General features: G+C 49.7%; 1 protein-coding gene across 1 annotated transcript in view; it reads right to left on the bottom strand.

The window, feature by feature from the left end:
* CHAT (choline O-acetyltransferase) overlaps positions 1-15,614 on the bottom strand; it is a 45,282-nt gene that overhangs the window by 26,171 nt on the left and 3,497 nt on the right. Inside the window, exons 4-8 of the mRNA XM_019813499.3 lie at positions 13,628-13,819; positions 12,688-12,806; positions 11,223-11,276; positions 9,580-9,760; positions 7,414-7,591 (exon numbers count right to left, since the gene is read on the bottom strand). Coding sequence (XP_019669058.1) covers positions 7,414-7,591; positions 9,580-9,760; positions 11,223-11,276; positions 12,688-12,806; positions 13,628-13,819 — 724 coding nt within the window. The remainder of the gene's footprint in view (positions 1-7,413; positions 7,592-9,579; positions 9,761-11,222; positions 11,277-12,687; positions 12,807-13,627; positions 13,820-15,614) is intronic.

Here is a 15,614-nt window from a genome sequence, read left to right as displayed (position 1 = left end):
AATAAGAGTTATCATTTAGCAAACAGCCTCTATGCACCAGGCACAAGACTACCTGCTTTGTAGTCCCTCTGCAAACCCTCGGTCCTGTCTGCAGGGCAGGGTGGCCATCCCCATGTCCTGGCCTAGGACGCCAGGCTCCAGGGCACAGCAAGGAGAACCAGGTCAAGCCCAGGCCTCTTGCCCCTGAACTTGTGCCTCTCCCTGTCTGGATACCCTCATCCACAGGAGCCTTCGTGCTTCTACTGTGGGAGGACAATGGCCCCTGCAACACCACCCTCCTACCCCCAAGGAAGGAAAACAGCATTCAGCCTTGGGAGCCCAGGAGGTATTTCTGGGCCAATTAAATCAGAAAGGCTGTTATTGCTAATGTGTAATTGGTTTTAAAATCAGCAGACTTGTCTATCTCTGGATGACAATATTTAAATAGCAAAATGCCCATCCCGAGTGGTTCTTGTAAACCATGACTGAGACCTTCTCCAGACGCAGCCGCCTTCTGTCAGTTCCCTCCTTGAAAGCAATGGCTCAGCTCTAATTGGCTGCTGGGGATAAATATTTACGGCGCTGTGTAAACAGAAGCATCTGCCCAAAGTCTGTTCACAGGATCTCCACGCAGCACCCAGGAAAGCCAGCGGGCTCCAGGGTGGGGGTGTGGGCTCTCTGAGTTGGCTATCCTTTTCCTACAAATTGACAAGTGCTGTAGTCTTCCAGACTCAGGGCAGAATGTCTAATTGAATTTCCAGACCAGGATAACAGTGTTGGACCTCCTGGGTTCAGGAAGGCCAAAGCTTCGAGGCTGTGCAGGGAGGGAGGTCCTGAGAGGTTATGCATGCCCTTCCTGAGGCCCCAAATCCCACCCTGCCTGCCGGGCCCTGAGGATCTCAGGCTTGGGGGACAGATGCCCTGATCCACCACTGACCACCTGTAAGGGTGAACACTACCTCAACCTGTTGGAGACACAGCCTCCTATGTTCTGTGGGGATGAAATCCCACCTCACAGGCTATACTGAAGACTGAAAGCAAGGGACATAAAGGGCCCAAGATAAGGTCAGCATCAAGGTGGACCTCCATACATAGTAGCTGCTAATATCTGCAGAAGTTGGTCCCAACCTGAATTGCATTCAAAGGTATTTTAAAAATATAGATTCCTGGGACACCTGGGTGGCTCAGCTGGTTAAGCATCTGACTCTTGGTTTTGGCTTAGGTCATGATCTCACGGTTCATGAGTTGGAACCCTGTGTCGTGCTCTGTGTGGACAGTGTGGAAACTGCTTGGCATTCTGTCTCTCCCTCTTTTTCTGCCCCTCCCTAGCTTATATGCACTTTCTCTCTCTCTCTCTCTCTCTCTCTCTCTCTCTCTCTCTCTCTCTCTCTCTCTCAAAATAAATAAATACACTTTTTAAAAAAAGGAAGAAAGATGTGGTCCAAGGCCATTTAAAAAATATATATTCAGATTCCTAGGGCACCTGGGTGGCTCAGTTGGTTAAGCATCTGACTCGGTTTCCGATCAGATCATGATCTCACAGTTTTGTGAGTTCAAGCCCCACATCAGGCTCTGCCAGGCTTGGGCTCTGTGCTGGCATTGCAGAACTTGCTTGGGATTCAAGCTCTCTCCCTCTCTCTGCCCCTCCCCTGCTTGCACTGTCTCTGTCTCTCTCAAAATAAATAAATAAACTTAAAAAAAAAAAAAACAACAAATTCTTTGGCCTCACTCCTATCACCCTGCAAAATCCCTGGGACCCCAGAATCTTTTTTAAGGGTCTCCCTAGATGACCCTGATGTTGTTGGCCAGCCCCAGTCACACACACCTCAACCCACCTGGGCTTAGCCTCATGTCCCACTTGGCAAAGGAAGCCCTCCTGAGCTATGACAGGCAGATGGGTAAGGTCCCCAAATTCCCTCTGGACACCTGTTGGAGGCACTCCTTTGGTTTTATCCTGTCCACTCTTGTTCTAACAATTCTGCTTATTCCAGTCTCCCAAGAAGACCTCAGGCTTCTGTGGGGCAGTGATGGTCCTGCTGGGTTTCTTAGCTCTTGGACCCCCAGGAGGGCATTCTGTGTTGGCTGTTGATGATTAGGCTGAAGATAGAGATGACAATACACACACTTGTCTTGTAACATATTCTCAGAGATTTCATGTAAGAAGTGCTGGGGGAGTGTCGAGGGGGTGTGGAGACATGGGGTACAGAGAGGGAGCATGGGCTTTATGGCAGACAGCTGCCTCCACTGCTCTGTGAGCTCCACCTTCTCAATGTCATAGCAGAGGATTGGGTGGGGGAAACTGTGGGCTGGCAGTGGGAGCTGTCTTGGTTGGGAGGCAGGGTGAAGGATCAGGGTCCTGTTTTCTAAGGAGAGAGTTGATAAAATCAATTGCCCCACTGTGCCTCAGTTGACCCTATGACAATTCAGGGGCCGATTTTGTCTGAGCTCAGGTGCCTCCATCCAGGCCTCCACCATGACAAGAGGAGCTCAGCTTGGCTGAAGCCTTTTGTTAGACAGCACCTGCCTGGGCCCAGTGCCCATGGGCATTGGTCTCTGCCCAGGTCCGAGGAAGGGAGGTGGAGACCTTGGGACTTGGGCTTTCCATTGTGCTAGTTGTGATACTGTTGTGGGCCAGTCAGATGCCCACCCCAGCTTCCACAACCACACTGGAACCAGGAGAGTACCTCCACAGAAGTTGAGGATTTGAGAGTGTTGTTTGCAATGATCACCACCATCCCTGGGACTCTCAGTAGCACTCCCATGCCATGAGTCCCTTCCATGGGCTCATTTTTCACTCTCCTCTTCTCCCCCTTCCTGAACCCCTTATGACATCTGAGTAGTGATGGCTAGTCCCCTTGCATTGCCAATCTTTTCTGAAAGTGTTCTGTTCACCTTCTGCCTCAACAGGAGGGGGCACCCTCTGAGGGAAACACTTCCCTATGTCCTCGCACGGGAGACTATTTTCCTTCACACTCATACACCCCAATGCCAGGTGGGGTAGGTGGCTTTCTTCTCCCTGTTCCTGCTCCTGAACACGTCTTCACTGCTTTTCCTTTGGAGCCATAGCTATTAGACTTCTACCTTCCAACCCCCATCATTGTCACCCCTCTGTTGCTGTGTTCCCCTGACTCCCTCACAACACCCCCTCATGCAGATCTGGGCTCCTGGTTCACCTTTTTCCTCCCCATAACCATTCCAGTCATCTTTCCTACAGCCTGAACACCTGTGCAGAGGATCCGGCCCACAGGGACCCTCCTTTCTCAGTCCCTCAATCTTCCACGTTTAACAGTCCAACCTTGGCATCCACTCCCACAATCACACCTGGGAGCTCATCACTACCAGGAACTGATGATGCCTTTGAAGTCTCAGTCTCAAGCGTCCCACACTCAGACCACACTCTTGACTTTCTGATTCACAAGCTCTGTTATTCCACACTCTGCAACATGTCTTATCTCACTGACCCCTAAAAATCATCAACTCCACCACCTATTTCCACTATCAATCATCCACCTTTGTTTTTTACTTCCCTCCTGTCATGGGCTGAACTGTGTCCTCTCGAAGTCCCCAAGTCAAAGTCCTAACCGCCCCCCCCCAATATCTCAGAATAGGACTGTATTGGGAGATGGGGTCTTTATTGAGGTAGTAAAAGTAAAATGAGGTCCTAATCCAATATATCTGGTGTCCTCATAAGAAAGATATTGGGACTCAGACACATACAGAGGGAAGACCATGGGAAGACACAGGGAGAAGATGGCCATTGACAAGCCAGGGAGAGAGGCCTCAGAAGAAACCAACCATGTCCACACCTTGATCTCAGACTTCTAGCCTTCAGAACTGTAAGAAAATACATTTCTGCTGTTTAAGCTACTCAGGCTGTGGTACTTTGCTAAGGTGGCCCAAGCAGACTACTACACCTCCTTACTCATTTCAGATTCCAATACTGTAACTATTCCCTTGCCCTATCTTCCACCTCTCTCCCTTGGTTATATTCTCCTACCTTAGCTGAATCTGATGACCCACTTCTCTTTGCCTGAACCTGAGGAGCTGAACATTGTAAGGAAAAAAATTGCGAAACAATACTAATTAGTTTCTCTTAAAATGTATGGCCCCCAAGCCCTCAAATATGAGCTCAACACAGTCCATAAATCTCATCAAGTTTTCCAAGAGGCTATTTCTTGCATTCTCTTTTGCCTTCAGAACCCACCCTGCCTCTCTCAGCTCATGGCCATAGCTCTGCTGATCTGAGACTAGAAGCCACCAGTCAGGTACCTCCTCATATTCCTACCACCACAGCTACAGACCCATGGACCACAGGCCCAGCTTTTGGTTTTCCCAGTACCAACCAAAGCCTCTTATTCTCTGGGTTCCATCTCATTTTGCCTTTGCAAGAATCCCATGCGTCTGTTCATCTCTTCTGTTCTCATTAATGATTTCTCTTACCAAAGTACTTCCATACATGTGTGTACATACAATGATGCATTTGCCTCTCCTACTAAAGACATTTTCCTTGAACCCCATCAACGCCCAGGAACAGCCCCATTTTTCTGCCTTTTTAATACCAAAATGTCTGAAAAGAGTCATCCACACTTAACTGATTCTACTCATTGACAGTGTCATCAACAATTTCTTCCTGCTGTTGGATCGCATTCATCAGCATGCAACCATTTGTTCTTCCTACTCCCCAGCTTGACTTTGGTGAAGGTCACCGATGACTTAGGGTTGCCAAACTCTGACTCCCCTCTTGTCCAGCTCTGCTTGGAGCCATCAGCAGCATTCCAAGTAGTTGGCCACTTCCTCCTTCCATTTGAATCTTCGTGACTCATCTCCTGGTTTTACTCTTGACTTCATGGGCTGCTCTTTCTCAATCCTCTTTGTATCTTTCCCTACCTGACCTCTGAGGACCCATTCTGCTGTTTCTAGATGATCTCACCCAGGTCCATGACTTTAAATATCACTTACGTGCTGATGGCTCTCAAATTTATGTCTCTGTACTGACCTCTGTCTTGAGCTCCAGACACATAGATCTAATTTGACATCTTCACTTAGATGACTCAAGGCATCTCAAACCTGACACACTTAGAAAGGACTTCATTCTGCAGCCACTTCCCCAAACTGGTTCCCATCTCGGTGAATGGTACCACCATCTACTCAGTTGCTTGAATCAAAAATCTCGGAACCATTCTCTTTTCTTTTCTTCCTTGTTACTTTTACTTTGCAATATATCTGGACCTCACCCATGTCTTTCCATCTTTACTCTCAACCTTAGTCCAAGCTGCCATGATCTTTCACATCTATACTGAAATCATTTCCGAAATGGCTTCCCTTCTGTGGGTAGGGGATGCTCCAGGGAGGGGGTCTCTGTGAAGGACTGGTTTCCTGCTGTGCAGATGACACAGTCAGTGCTAACCAGATTAATTGGATTTCCGAAGGGAAAGCGTGTGGGCCCCTCTTTTCTGTCACACTTCCCTCAGAAACAGCACTTCCATTCAGAAAGCCAGATCAAGTGCCATTAACAAATTAATTCCGATTAGCACAGCCCAAGCACTTAAACCTCAAGGCAATCCCGGTCAGTACTGCAGGGAGATAGCTTGGCCTGCTAATAAAGTGGAAACTGTATTGGAAGCAAAGGCGATTGTTTGATGCCTGTCTCTGTCCCTGGAGGGGAGGAGAGTGGGATCTGATTACACTGTGGTCTCCTGAGGGAATTAACTCACTTCCCAATGACAGGTTATTAATTCCCCCATTTGGTGGTCAGGTCTGTGAGAATGGGGTCAGCTCTCACACCCTCCTGTGTCCCATGCATCCCCTGATTTAGGACTGAGCATTCCTTGGGTACCCAATAATTGAATGAAAAAGAATTAACTGGTAGGTAGGCAATAGGTCTAGGGCCTAGTATCATTAGTAACCCTTCATTCTTTTATTTAACAGATATCATTGGGGCCCAACTGTGTTTGGCACAGCAGATTGAAAAGTTAATCCAAACAGATGAGGCCCCTGTTCCCCTAGAACTCATAGACTAGGGGAGGGAGGCAGATAATCAGCATGCATCAAACAGATGAGATGCTGGTTTCAGAGAGTTACAAATGCAAACAAGGTAAGAAAATAGGACAAGGTGACAGAGTGTGCTGAGTTGGGGATGCACTAGGAGGGTCTGAGCCAGTGACACCTGAGCTGAGCTCTGGATGGTGCAAGGAGCCAGTTAACCCTGGCAAAAGAACTTTCTAGGGAGAGTGATCAGAAAATGTAAGTGCCTACTGCCCGAGACCCAGGCCCTACCACCTTTTCATTCTCTCAACACGTCCAGCATGGCCATCTTTGCTGGCTGGTTGGTCTCCATGTGGAACCAGGCAGGGCAGACATGTCCCTGCTGGGCAGTCAGCTTTGCCCACAGCCAGCCTGTTATCCCTCCCTCCTGCTCTTCTTACTCATGTCTAAGAGCTTTGCAAAATTTGCACCTCTTCCAATGAAATCTTTCAAAAGCTTCCCAAGTGGAAGGGCTCCCTCTCCTCGCTGAAGTCCCGGAGCACTTATTTGGTACCTGCTGTCTCTATTGCTTTACATGGGTAGATGCTGCCTTACTGTGTACCTGAATCTTCTCCCCCATGCCTTCCCTTACCCTGTCCAGTGGGCTGCTTGGGGGCAGTAGCTTCATCCTCTCTGCCTCTTAGACTTTCTAGGCCTAGCCCAGACCCTCAGCTGATAGACACTCAGGGAGTCTGAATGGACATCTGGCCAAATGAGAGCCCAAGGGGCAGATGGAGGTCCACAGAAGCCTCCCTTTTATTCCCCAGTCTCTAATAGAGGCAAAAAAGGAAAGCACTCCATCCAATTCCTGGGAATAAGGCTGGCTTTAGCTTTGAAAATTAGCTTCCGGAGGATGATTTAAAATTATTACGACTATTACCAGCTTTTTTGTGGGAATGCTTGGAAACTTTCATAAAAGCAGCAAGCCAGCCACAAGGAGAGGTCAGCTTGAAGATGAAAAGTTCTAGGACTGAGAAATCACATGAAGGAGGCAGCCAACCATGCTCCCAGAGCTGCACTCCATCCCAGATCTCCAGGTGACAGCTCTCCCAGTGACTCAGACCCCTAAAATGGGTACCATTGCTGCCCACCAGTAAAACACAACTGCTTAATTGTAGCCAGCCTTCCTCCAGCTCAACACTTCCATCCCTCAATATTCCCAGACATTCCAGGATTCCAGTGCTCATCAGCCTCACCCAGGAAGCTAGAATATTGTCAGATGAAAACGAGGTGCCTGTAACTTCCAGGTGCCTCAGCTGACTTTCCGTAGGGTCCTGAGTTGGAGGGAGGCCTGAGCTCCCCATGCTATGGCAAATGGGGATGAGGCATGGTGCCCAACCCTGGAGGAAGGAAAGCCAATGGGCATGAGGATGAGATGAGCGTGGAGACGCGCTGGGCACTGCTGCTAACCTTTCACGAGGACTGTCCTGGCCTCAGCCCACTCGCTCCTCCCTTCTGACGTCAGCAGGCCGATTGGAGGCAAGCGTTCATCCTCGTTGGAAGCCATTTTGACTATCTTTCTCAACTGAGTGAACAGATCCCCCTCACTGAGACGGCGGAAATTAATGACAACATCCAAGACAAAGAACTGTGGGGGAAACAGGTCAAACACGTCACTCATGGCAGCTGGCCCAAGGCGAAGGGCCTTCATTGAGCCTTCACACGTGCGTATAGATAGGGGATACTCAGGCCCAAGGTATGTGATGGTTCCCTGAAAAGTCACATGTTGGGGACCTATCCAAATGCTGTTGACTGGGCTGGACTCTAATCTTCCCCAAATCAAAGAGGGCCAGATTAACCTTAGCTAAAATAAAACCTGTTTCTATGGTTCCTACTTCATGTAAAACTATTATGTTTGTGGGGAATTAAGTATAAATTGGTACTATTGGTACTATTGGAGGGCAGTGTCTATCAAAACTGAAAATGTGCATACCTTATGATTCAGCAGTCACTCTTATAAATGCATACTTTAGCCTTAGACTTGGAGAAACATACACTCTTGTGCCCAGATATGTGAAGCAGTGGGCATATAAGCCTTATTTGCAATAGCAAAATGGTAGAGACAGCCTACGTGTTCTTCAGAAGGGGAACAGCTAAATTAAATGAGTTTATTTATCTAATGCATGTCTACTCATTGGTAAATAGGAATGAACTAGCTCTAGATACAACTACAGAGATAGATCTCAAACACACTGGTGAGTGGAGAAAAAAAAGCAAGTCAGCAAATGATAAGCAGAGGAAGATTCAAATGGAAAAATAACACACAAAATGCTCTATCCCTTTGTGTGCCCATATACAGGTGTACATGCATGTGCGTTGTATGTGAGACCTGTGAGCTATCATTAGTAACTTTGAAGCCAGAGTCTTGGGCTTTGTGAAAGGTCTTATCTAGTCCCAAGTCAAGATCCCTTTTCTGCTGGTTGACATAAGTACCTGGTCCCATGTCCTGAGAAGCATACATGTGGCCTGGTTCTGAGCAGGAGCCCCAAGAGCATTTCTGAAAAGGATGGATACTGCAGCACATAGGGGCTGGGAAATGAGTTTGACTTTTGAATGAAGACGGAGAAAGTTTCTTGTTTGTGGCTAAACTGTCATGTGGGCTTCCAGTGGGAACGCTAACTTAGGATGGCAGACTTTCACTGAGCTCCTATCCTAGAAAATGTCAGATGAACCCAAGAAGAAAACATTATAGCACAAATAGCAGGGGAATCCTGGGGGGTAGGTTTTTAGCAAAACCAAGCACACAAACAAAAAAAACAAAGAACCCCACCAAAACTCAAAAACCAAAGCAAACCCAAACAAAACAAAACAAAACAAAACCAGAAAAAAAACCAAATCCTAAACAAAACCGCTTTTTGTCAGATGAAATCATGAGGTGGAGGCTCAATATACAGACCAAATCACCTAGTGGGCACTGGTAAGGGGTCAGGAGCCCTCATGCTAAGACTATGCCCTGGGGCCCCATGGGTCCTTGTTCGTTCCTGGAACCCAGTATGAAGACCTGAGCTGCAGGAGATGGAGCATTGGCCAGGCCTGAGAGTCCTTCTCAGCCTTGGACAGGCCACTCAACTTGTCTAAGTCCCATTTCCCCTTTTTTCAGATGGATATTTAAAGGCCCCTCTGCAAGGTTACTATAGAACCAGGTGGGATGCATACATGTAAGTGCCAAGCCTAAGGCCTGGACATGGAGGTCCCGATGGGCAGTCTGTTAAGCTGTCCATATGTCTGCATGTGGTCTCCAGGAAGGCCACAGCCTGGGTGATTCATGAGGAGTTGCTAAGGCCATGCAGGGTCTCAGTCCATCCAGGAAGTTCTTTTGAGTTGACCTGGCTGGTCAGGGCCCATATAAGAGCCCACATAAGTCATTCTCAATTGATGACTCTCCTTGTTCTTAAAATCTAATTCGTGGAGAGAAATGGGACTGAGTAGGAATCAAGAAACCCCACTTTGGGGTCATGCTGTCCCAGCTCACTGTCTGCCTCTGAGAGCGGGCTGAGCATGCCTGGTGAAATAGGAGTGGGTAAGTACTCATGCACCCTCCCCAAGCCTGAGATGCAGCAGAGAGGGGCGACTGACCTGGTTGCAGCAGGCCACAATGACATGCTCTGGCTCGGGCATGACACTGCTCTTCTGGGCCACCAGTGTATCCTGGATGTGGCCAGGGAGGCGGTAGGAGGAGAAGAGCCCGTAGTATTGCTTCATACAGAGCGGCTGCCCTGACAGCTGGCCCTTGGCACAGTCGGTGGGGATGGAGTGACTGGAGAGGGAGAGCAGGGAGGGAGGCAGGGAATCAGAATTGCTTCTACTTGACTTGATCAGGCAAAGCAGGGCACAAAAACCAGAACTACGTTAGGATGGTAGTAAGAGAGCTGGATTCCTCACTTTTTAAAGTAATGGAGTGCCCCATTTCCAAGGCCCATGGACACCCTCAGGGTTTGCTCAAGCCTCTGATTGTTTCCCTCACCCCTGCCTCAGGCAGCCCTGTGCCTTCGCTTCTGCTGATCTTTGCCTGGCATGCCTTCACCCCACCTCTGCACTCAACTAATTTGTTTAGGAAAACTTCCACTCCTTTAAGAGCCTACTCTTCCATCGCCTCTTCCAGAAGCCTTCTCTAAATTCAAGGTAGAAAGTTCTCTTTCTCCTGTGGTCTCAGCGTATCTTGAACCCTCCCTGACCTTTTACTCCTCCTCCTCCTCCTCCTCTTCCTCTCCCTACTCCTCCTCCTTCCTCCATCCCTCTCCCCTCTCCTTCATCTTTGTCTGTCTCCCCTTCCCTCCTTCCTTCTTTCTCTTCCCTTCCTTCCTCCACTTCCTCCCCCTCCTCCTCTCCCTTCTCTCTGCTTTTATCTCTTTCCTCTGTCCTTCCTTCTTCCGTCCCTCTCTCTTCTTCCTCTTCCTCTTCCTTCTTCTCTCCTCCCTCCCTCCATCTCTACTTCTCCTCCCTCCCTTTCACGCAACAAATGTTATTGAGCATTCCTCTGTGCCAGGCACAGGGGTAATAGTGGCATCTTCCTGGGATCGGGGATTATAGTGGCAAGCAAAACACGAGTCTCCTGTTCTAATGGGGCACAGGTCCTGGGATGTGTAGGAGGAGCACAGGCAATAAGCAGCAAGCTGATAGATGGGAAGGTTTTGGGTAATGAGACAGGGTAATAAGGACCAGATATATAAGCTGAGCCTTGAGGGGAAGAGGCAGCCCTAAGATTAGCTGGGGCAGAGTGAGGGTAGGGTGTTCCACGGCCCTGCTGCTCAACGTGCAGGAGACACACTGAACCATAGGAATCAGTGGGAGCTCTCAGAAACTTCTACAGCAATTTGATGGAGGAATTTTATGTCTATTGAATCTATAGTAAACATAAGATATGTGGTTGTGTATTTTGTACCTCTGTACCATTTTTCTGCAAATTCATTCTGGTAGAGTGTGTGAGTGGGGGTGCATTTTAAAGAGATCAAGGAAGGAGAGTGCTTACCCTAGGAAGAGGAACCACTAATGGTTGGGTCAGCTGGGGTAAAGGTTATCCTGATGCTGCAGGAGTTGGGGCGGGGATGGGGAGGGGGGTTGGTCCACCTGCTCTATGATATGAGCCAGGAACACAGAGCTGAAAAAGACAAGGTCTCTGCCCTCTGGTTGCTCCTTGACTAGTGTAGCAGGGAGACAGATGACTCAACAGGCTGTGCCAAAACAGGGCTCTGCCCTTCCCAGCCTGGGCCCCATCCTACCTGTCCAGCAGGGTCTTGTAGCTGAGCACGCCAGAGATGAGGTTGGCTGCGAACCTGCAGAGACACATGAAGCCTTAAGTTCTCCTCTCAGGGGCTCAGGCCCCTTCCCTTTCTCCAACATTCCTCTCCCTCCCCTCCACCTCCTTTCTCCCAAACTCAAGGACCACCCTCCAGATGCCAGCCCTCAGTGGTACACTAATCTGATGGGATTCCTGCTGCCTACCCACCCCCCTCCCCCGCATCATGCTGTCAGTCCTTCACAAGCCTTGGATTAAAAATGGTCCTGTGGAGATAACTGGGAGGAGGAGAGGAAAGCAGAAGGTGAATGAGAAGGAGGAGGAGGAGGAGGGAGAGAAAAGGAGCAGAGGCCACAGAGCAGGCAGGAGAAGGCTGGATGGTCAGGGGTGGGTTTCGCCCTAGGAAAGGCCAGTGCTGGGGCTGAACTGGACAAGGAACCTGGGTTTGGGGAAATCCAGTCTCCCAGGAAAAGTCAATTTCATTCGGAGCTAATGAAAATGAAAGTAAGTGCCAGGGGAAAAGAGTCACCAGAGAACTGTGCCACAGGGCCATGTCATCTTAACTGCCCCTGGGTGATGGCCCTGGCTTAAGGAGGAAAAATGTCCCCTTGTAAGCAGTTGGAGAACTGTTTTCAGCAGCTGCTCATCCATTTATCTGCATACTTCCTGCTGGCATGGGAGGTCCAGGCTTGCAGGCTGCCTGACCAGCAGTCAGTTGGGCTAGTCTCAGTGAGGAAGGAGGGGATGGGGGTCTAACTAGCATAGCTGAGCCCTGCCCACAGGCCAAGGTAGGCCCTGCCTCTTTTGTTTGGTTGTTTTTTCCTCTCTGAACTGTCCCGATGCTGTGCCACATTGGATTTGGCTCTAAGAGACTCCTGTAGGGAGACCTTTCCTCCCTGCCACATCCCTGTGTAAACTCCCCACACACACCCCCCCCCCCGCCATCAACATCAGTGGGCCCAGAGGCCATTCCCGTGGCTCAGTGAGCCCTGAAATTGCAGCAGATGGAAAAGGCTCTGGCGGCGGCAGCTGGCAGGAAGGAACCATTTCCACCCCCTTGGAGCCTCTGTTTAGATAGCCTGGTGCAGTGCATCCCAGTGACAAGCCCAAGACTCAAGTACTGGTAGGGCAGAGATGCATACCTCCTTCCAGGGCCTCAGCCAGGTCAAGAATGCCATGGGGACACCTGGGGGCCCATGACCTCCATTTACTGCCCACTCAACCTCAAATAAATATATTCCGAGGAAGACCCTGTGTTTGTCACTCATATTGTAGCCTCATCTAACCAATTTCCCAAACCCATAGCCTGGACTGCCTCTGTCTCAGAGGCATTTGGTCTCAGAAATCTCAGCCAAGGCACAAGCGTTGACCTTTCTTTCCTGCTACTGGAGCCAGGACCCCAGGCAGGCTCTCAAGCTGTGAATTCAGGAGCATGGTGGCCTCCTCACCTTAGCTGGTCATTTGTATCTTGAAAGTGCTGGCGGGCAAAGATCACAGCTGGACTGGAGTTTACAGGCAGGGCCAGGCGGTTATTGAGATACATGTCATTCAGCCAGTATTCAGACACCTGTTGGGGAAAACGGGAGGGGTGCCATTACCCCGCAAGGTCACACACGCCCCTCTGAACAAAGGCACCTTGCCTCGAGAGCACCCAGTCCCATCCTGGCAGGCCCAAGGGACAACTGAGACACTTTCTTGGACCATGGACTTTGTTCATTCATTCCGCAAATGCACATGGAGCCCTAGTGATGCGCTAGGGCCTGTGTGCTCTCCAGCCCACCATGACTATCCTTCATTTTTGCCCCATGCCATCCTTCTCTTCCATCCCAGTTTCCCATTCTGGGTGTTTGGTACTTCATCCCTGTTCCCTGCCCATCTTTATGTGTGTCTTGTTCATGCTTTTCACCCTTCTTTGTTTCCCTGAACTTACCTCTATCTTCTGCCACCCCATCACTATCTGCCATCCCTGTCCCCCATCTGTCTCCATCTCTGTACCCTGTCTTTCCCTATTGCCCCATTTCTATCTCCTGCTGCCCCCACCCCTGTTCCCCTTCCTTATCCCCCATCTGTCCTCCATCCTTGTCCCTGTCTGTCCCCCATCCGCAACCCATAATGTCTTCTACCTGTATATCCTGTCTCTCCCCAGCACTCTATCTCTATCCCCATCTGTCCCTTTTTGGTCCCCATCCCTATCTCCCATCCCACATCCTGTCTGTCCCTTGCTGTCCCCCTGTTTCTCCTCTCATCCCTATCTCTTCATCTGTCCATCTTTGTTACCTACCTGCCCCTCATCCAAATCCCTGTCTCCGTGTCTTCTCCCTGCCCCCTACCCTGTGGGTCCCTTGTCTGCCCCCACGCCCTAGTCTGCTCCCTCTCAGCAACTCTTACCCAATTGGCTGTCTTCTCCTGTCGTTCCAGGAGCTTCTGCTGCAGGGTCTCACCAAGGCCACCAGGGGCCCCAAACCGCTGCACAATGGCCTGGCTCCTCTTGAACTGTTCTTCAGGTACTAGGTGCTGCATGCACCGCAGGTAAGTGGCCAGGGTCTGCTGCAATGGGGGCACTGGAAGTTTGGGCAACTCCTGGAAGAGAGAGTTCACCAGCACTCGCTATGCCTGTTCTTGTGTGGGGTCCATGCCTGTCCGCGAGATGATCCCCACTGTGTGTCTCCATGTGGCCTTATCCTTGTTCTACACTCTGGGTCTTGCCTATTTCCAGGGCTCAGCTCAGCAGAATTATGAACTTAGGAAACTTCTATTTGTTTTTTTCTGGTACCCCAGTCCTGCCCCCACGAGGGGATAAAGTGTAGAGGAAAATACCTTGATGTTGGCACCAGACAGACCTGGGTTCATGCAGTGACCCTGCTGCTAACCAGCTGTGTAATCTTAAGCAAACCACCTCACCTTTGTGCCTCAGTTTCCCCTCCTGTAAAATGGGGATAATAACCTCCACCTCTCATAGGATCAAACAGATCCTATGTGAAAAGTGCTTTTAAATCACAAGGAATGGGTCTAAGATGAAACAGATCTGTTACTGATAGTGGATACTTATCACTCTTAATTTAGGGATTGTTTCCAGCTGGGGCTTCAGAAGTCAGTTGATCTCTGGACCCAAAGGGTATCATACTAATGGAGAGATTTGGACAGGTGAAAGATGGCGGGAGGCATAGTTCAGAATCCTGCAAGTTGTTTCCTAAGAAGGTGACTCATGTCCTGGCTCCTTACTAAGCCCTTCCCAGTTATGAAAGCTGGGGAGCCCCATTCTGCTCCATGTGGGTACAGGGCGGGGAGGGAGAACAGAGAGTGCTGTGGATGTTCTTCCTATCTTAGCCTTTCTGACCCCAGCTTCCTAACCCATAGGACATAAATAACAATTCCTACCTGAGTGGAGCACAGACAGAATTAAATGAGAGAAACCACTGGCCCCAGATAAGCACATCATAAAATGTTATGATGTTACTGTCCCCCTCTAAAAGGGATTCCTAAAAGGAAACCCATAACTTCCGGGGACTCCCAAAGTGTGGAGAGAGTCTGAATAGAACTCTCCACCAATGTCTCCCCTTTCTGGATGCCATGCTTCCTAATTTACCAGCTGTGTTCACCCAGGGATCTCATGCTTGTGTTCAACCATGTTACGGCTGACCTGGGCAGGGATTTTCCTTCCATTTTCAGATGAAACTGAAGCCCAAAGAGTGGAGAAACTAGTCCATGGTCACCCAGCAATATGATAGCAGAGTTGGGACCTGAAATCAGTCTTCATCCAACATCCACTCTGCTCCTTCCTCCTAGATTGTTCTCTCCCTTCCTCCTTGGTCCTTTTTCCATTCCCTCCTTTTCCTTCTTCCTCACTAAGCTAGTTACGGTCAGAAACCAGGACTTTTCATATTACCGATAAAGTTTACAAAGTTGGCAGTAGGTAGTCACCTTCTTTCAGGGGTTTTTCCCCTTGGGGTGGGGGTGACAGTGAATTTCCACCCCTGGCAGGCTGTGGAGTAAAGGGGCCCATTCAAAGCTTGCCTCTGCTTTGCTCCTGCCGCTGCATGGGCTGAGGCCCTCCCCAAGCGGCCCTTGGCAGACAAGGACCAACCACGGGAGCCTGTGCTGATGAATGAATGAGAATCTTGCCTGCCTCATCCTGTCTTTAGAGCTCACTACCCTAGGGGGAGGGAGGAGGGTATCAGTGCCAACTATGGGCTATCCTGCCCCAGGGAACTCTCAAGGACCAGGGTGGTCTGGGTAGCATTCCAGGTTCCTCAGCCCACTTCAAGAGAGCCAGGTCCAGACCCCCATCCAGCTGCTCTGGTTCCCCCTCCCCTGTCTTGGGGTCTGGAGACCTCTCTGGTGGGTGAGTGGGCAAGTACCTGCAGAAAGCCAAGCC

This window comes from Felis catus, chromosome D2 (genome assembly GCF_018350175.1).
Source record: "Felis catus isolate Fca126 chromosome D2, F.catus_Fca126_mat1.0, whole genome shotgun sequence".
NCBI lineage: Eukaryota > Metazoa > Chordata > Mammalia > Carnivora > Felidae > Felis > Felis catus.
The sequence above is the reverse complement of the archived record's forward strand: the minus strand, read 5'-3'. Positions and strand labels throughout refer to the sequence as shown.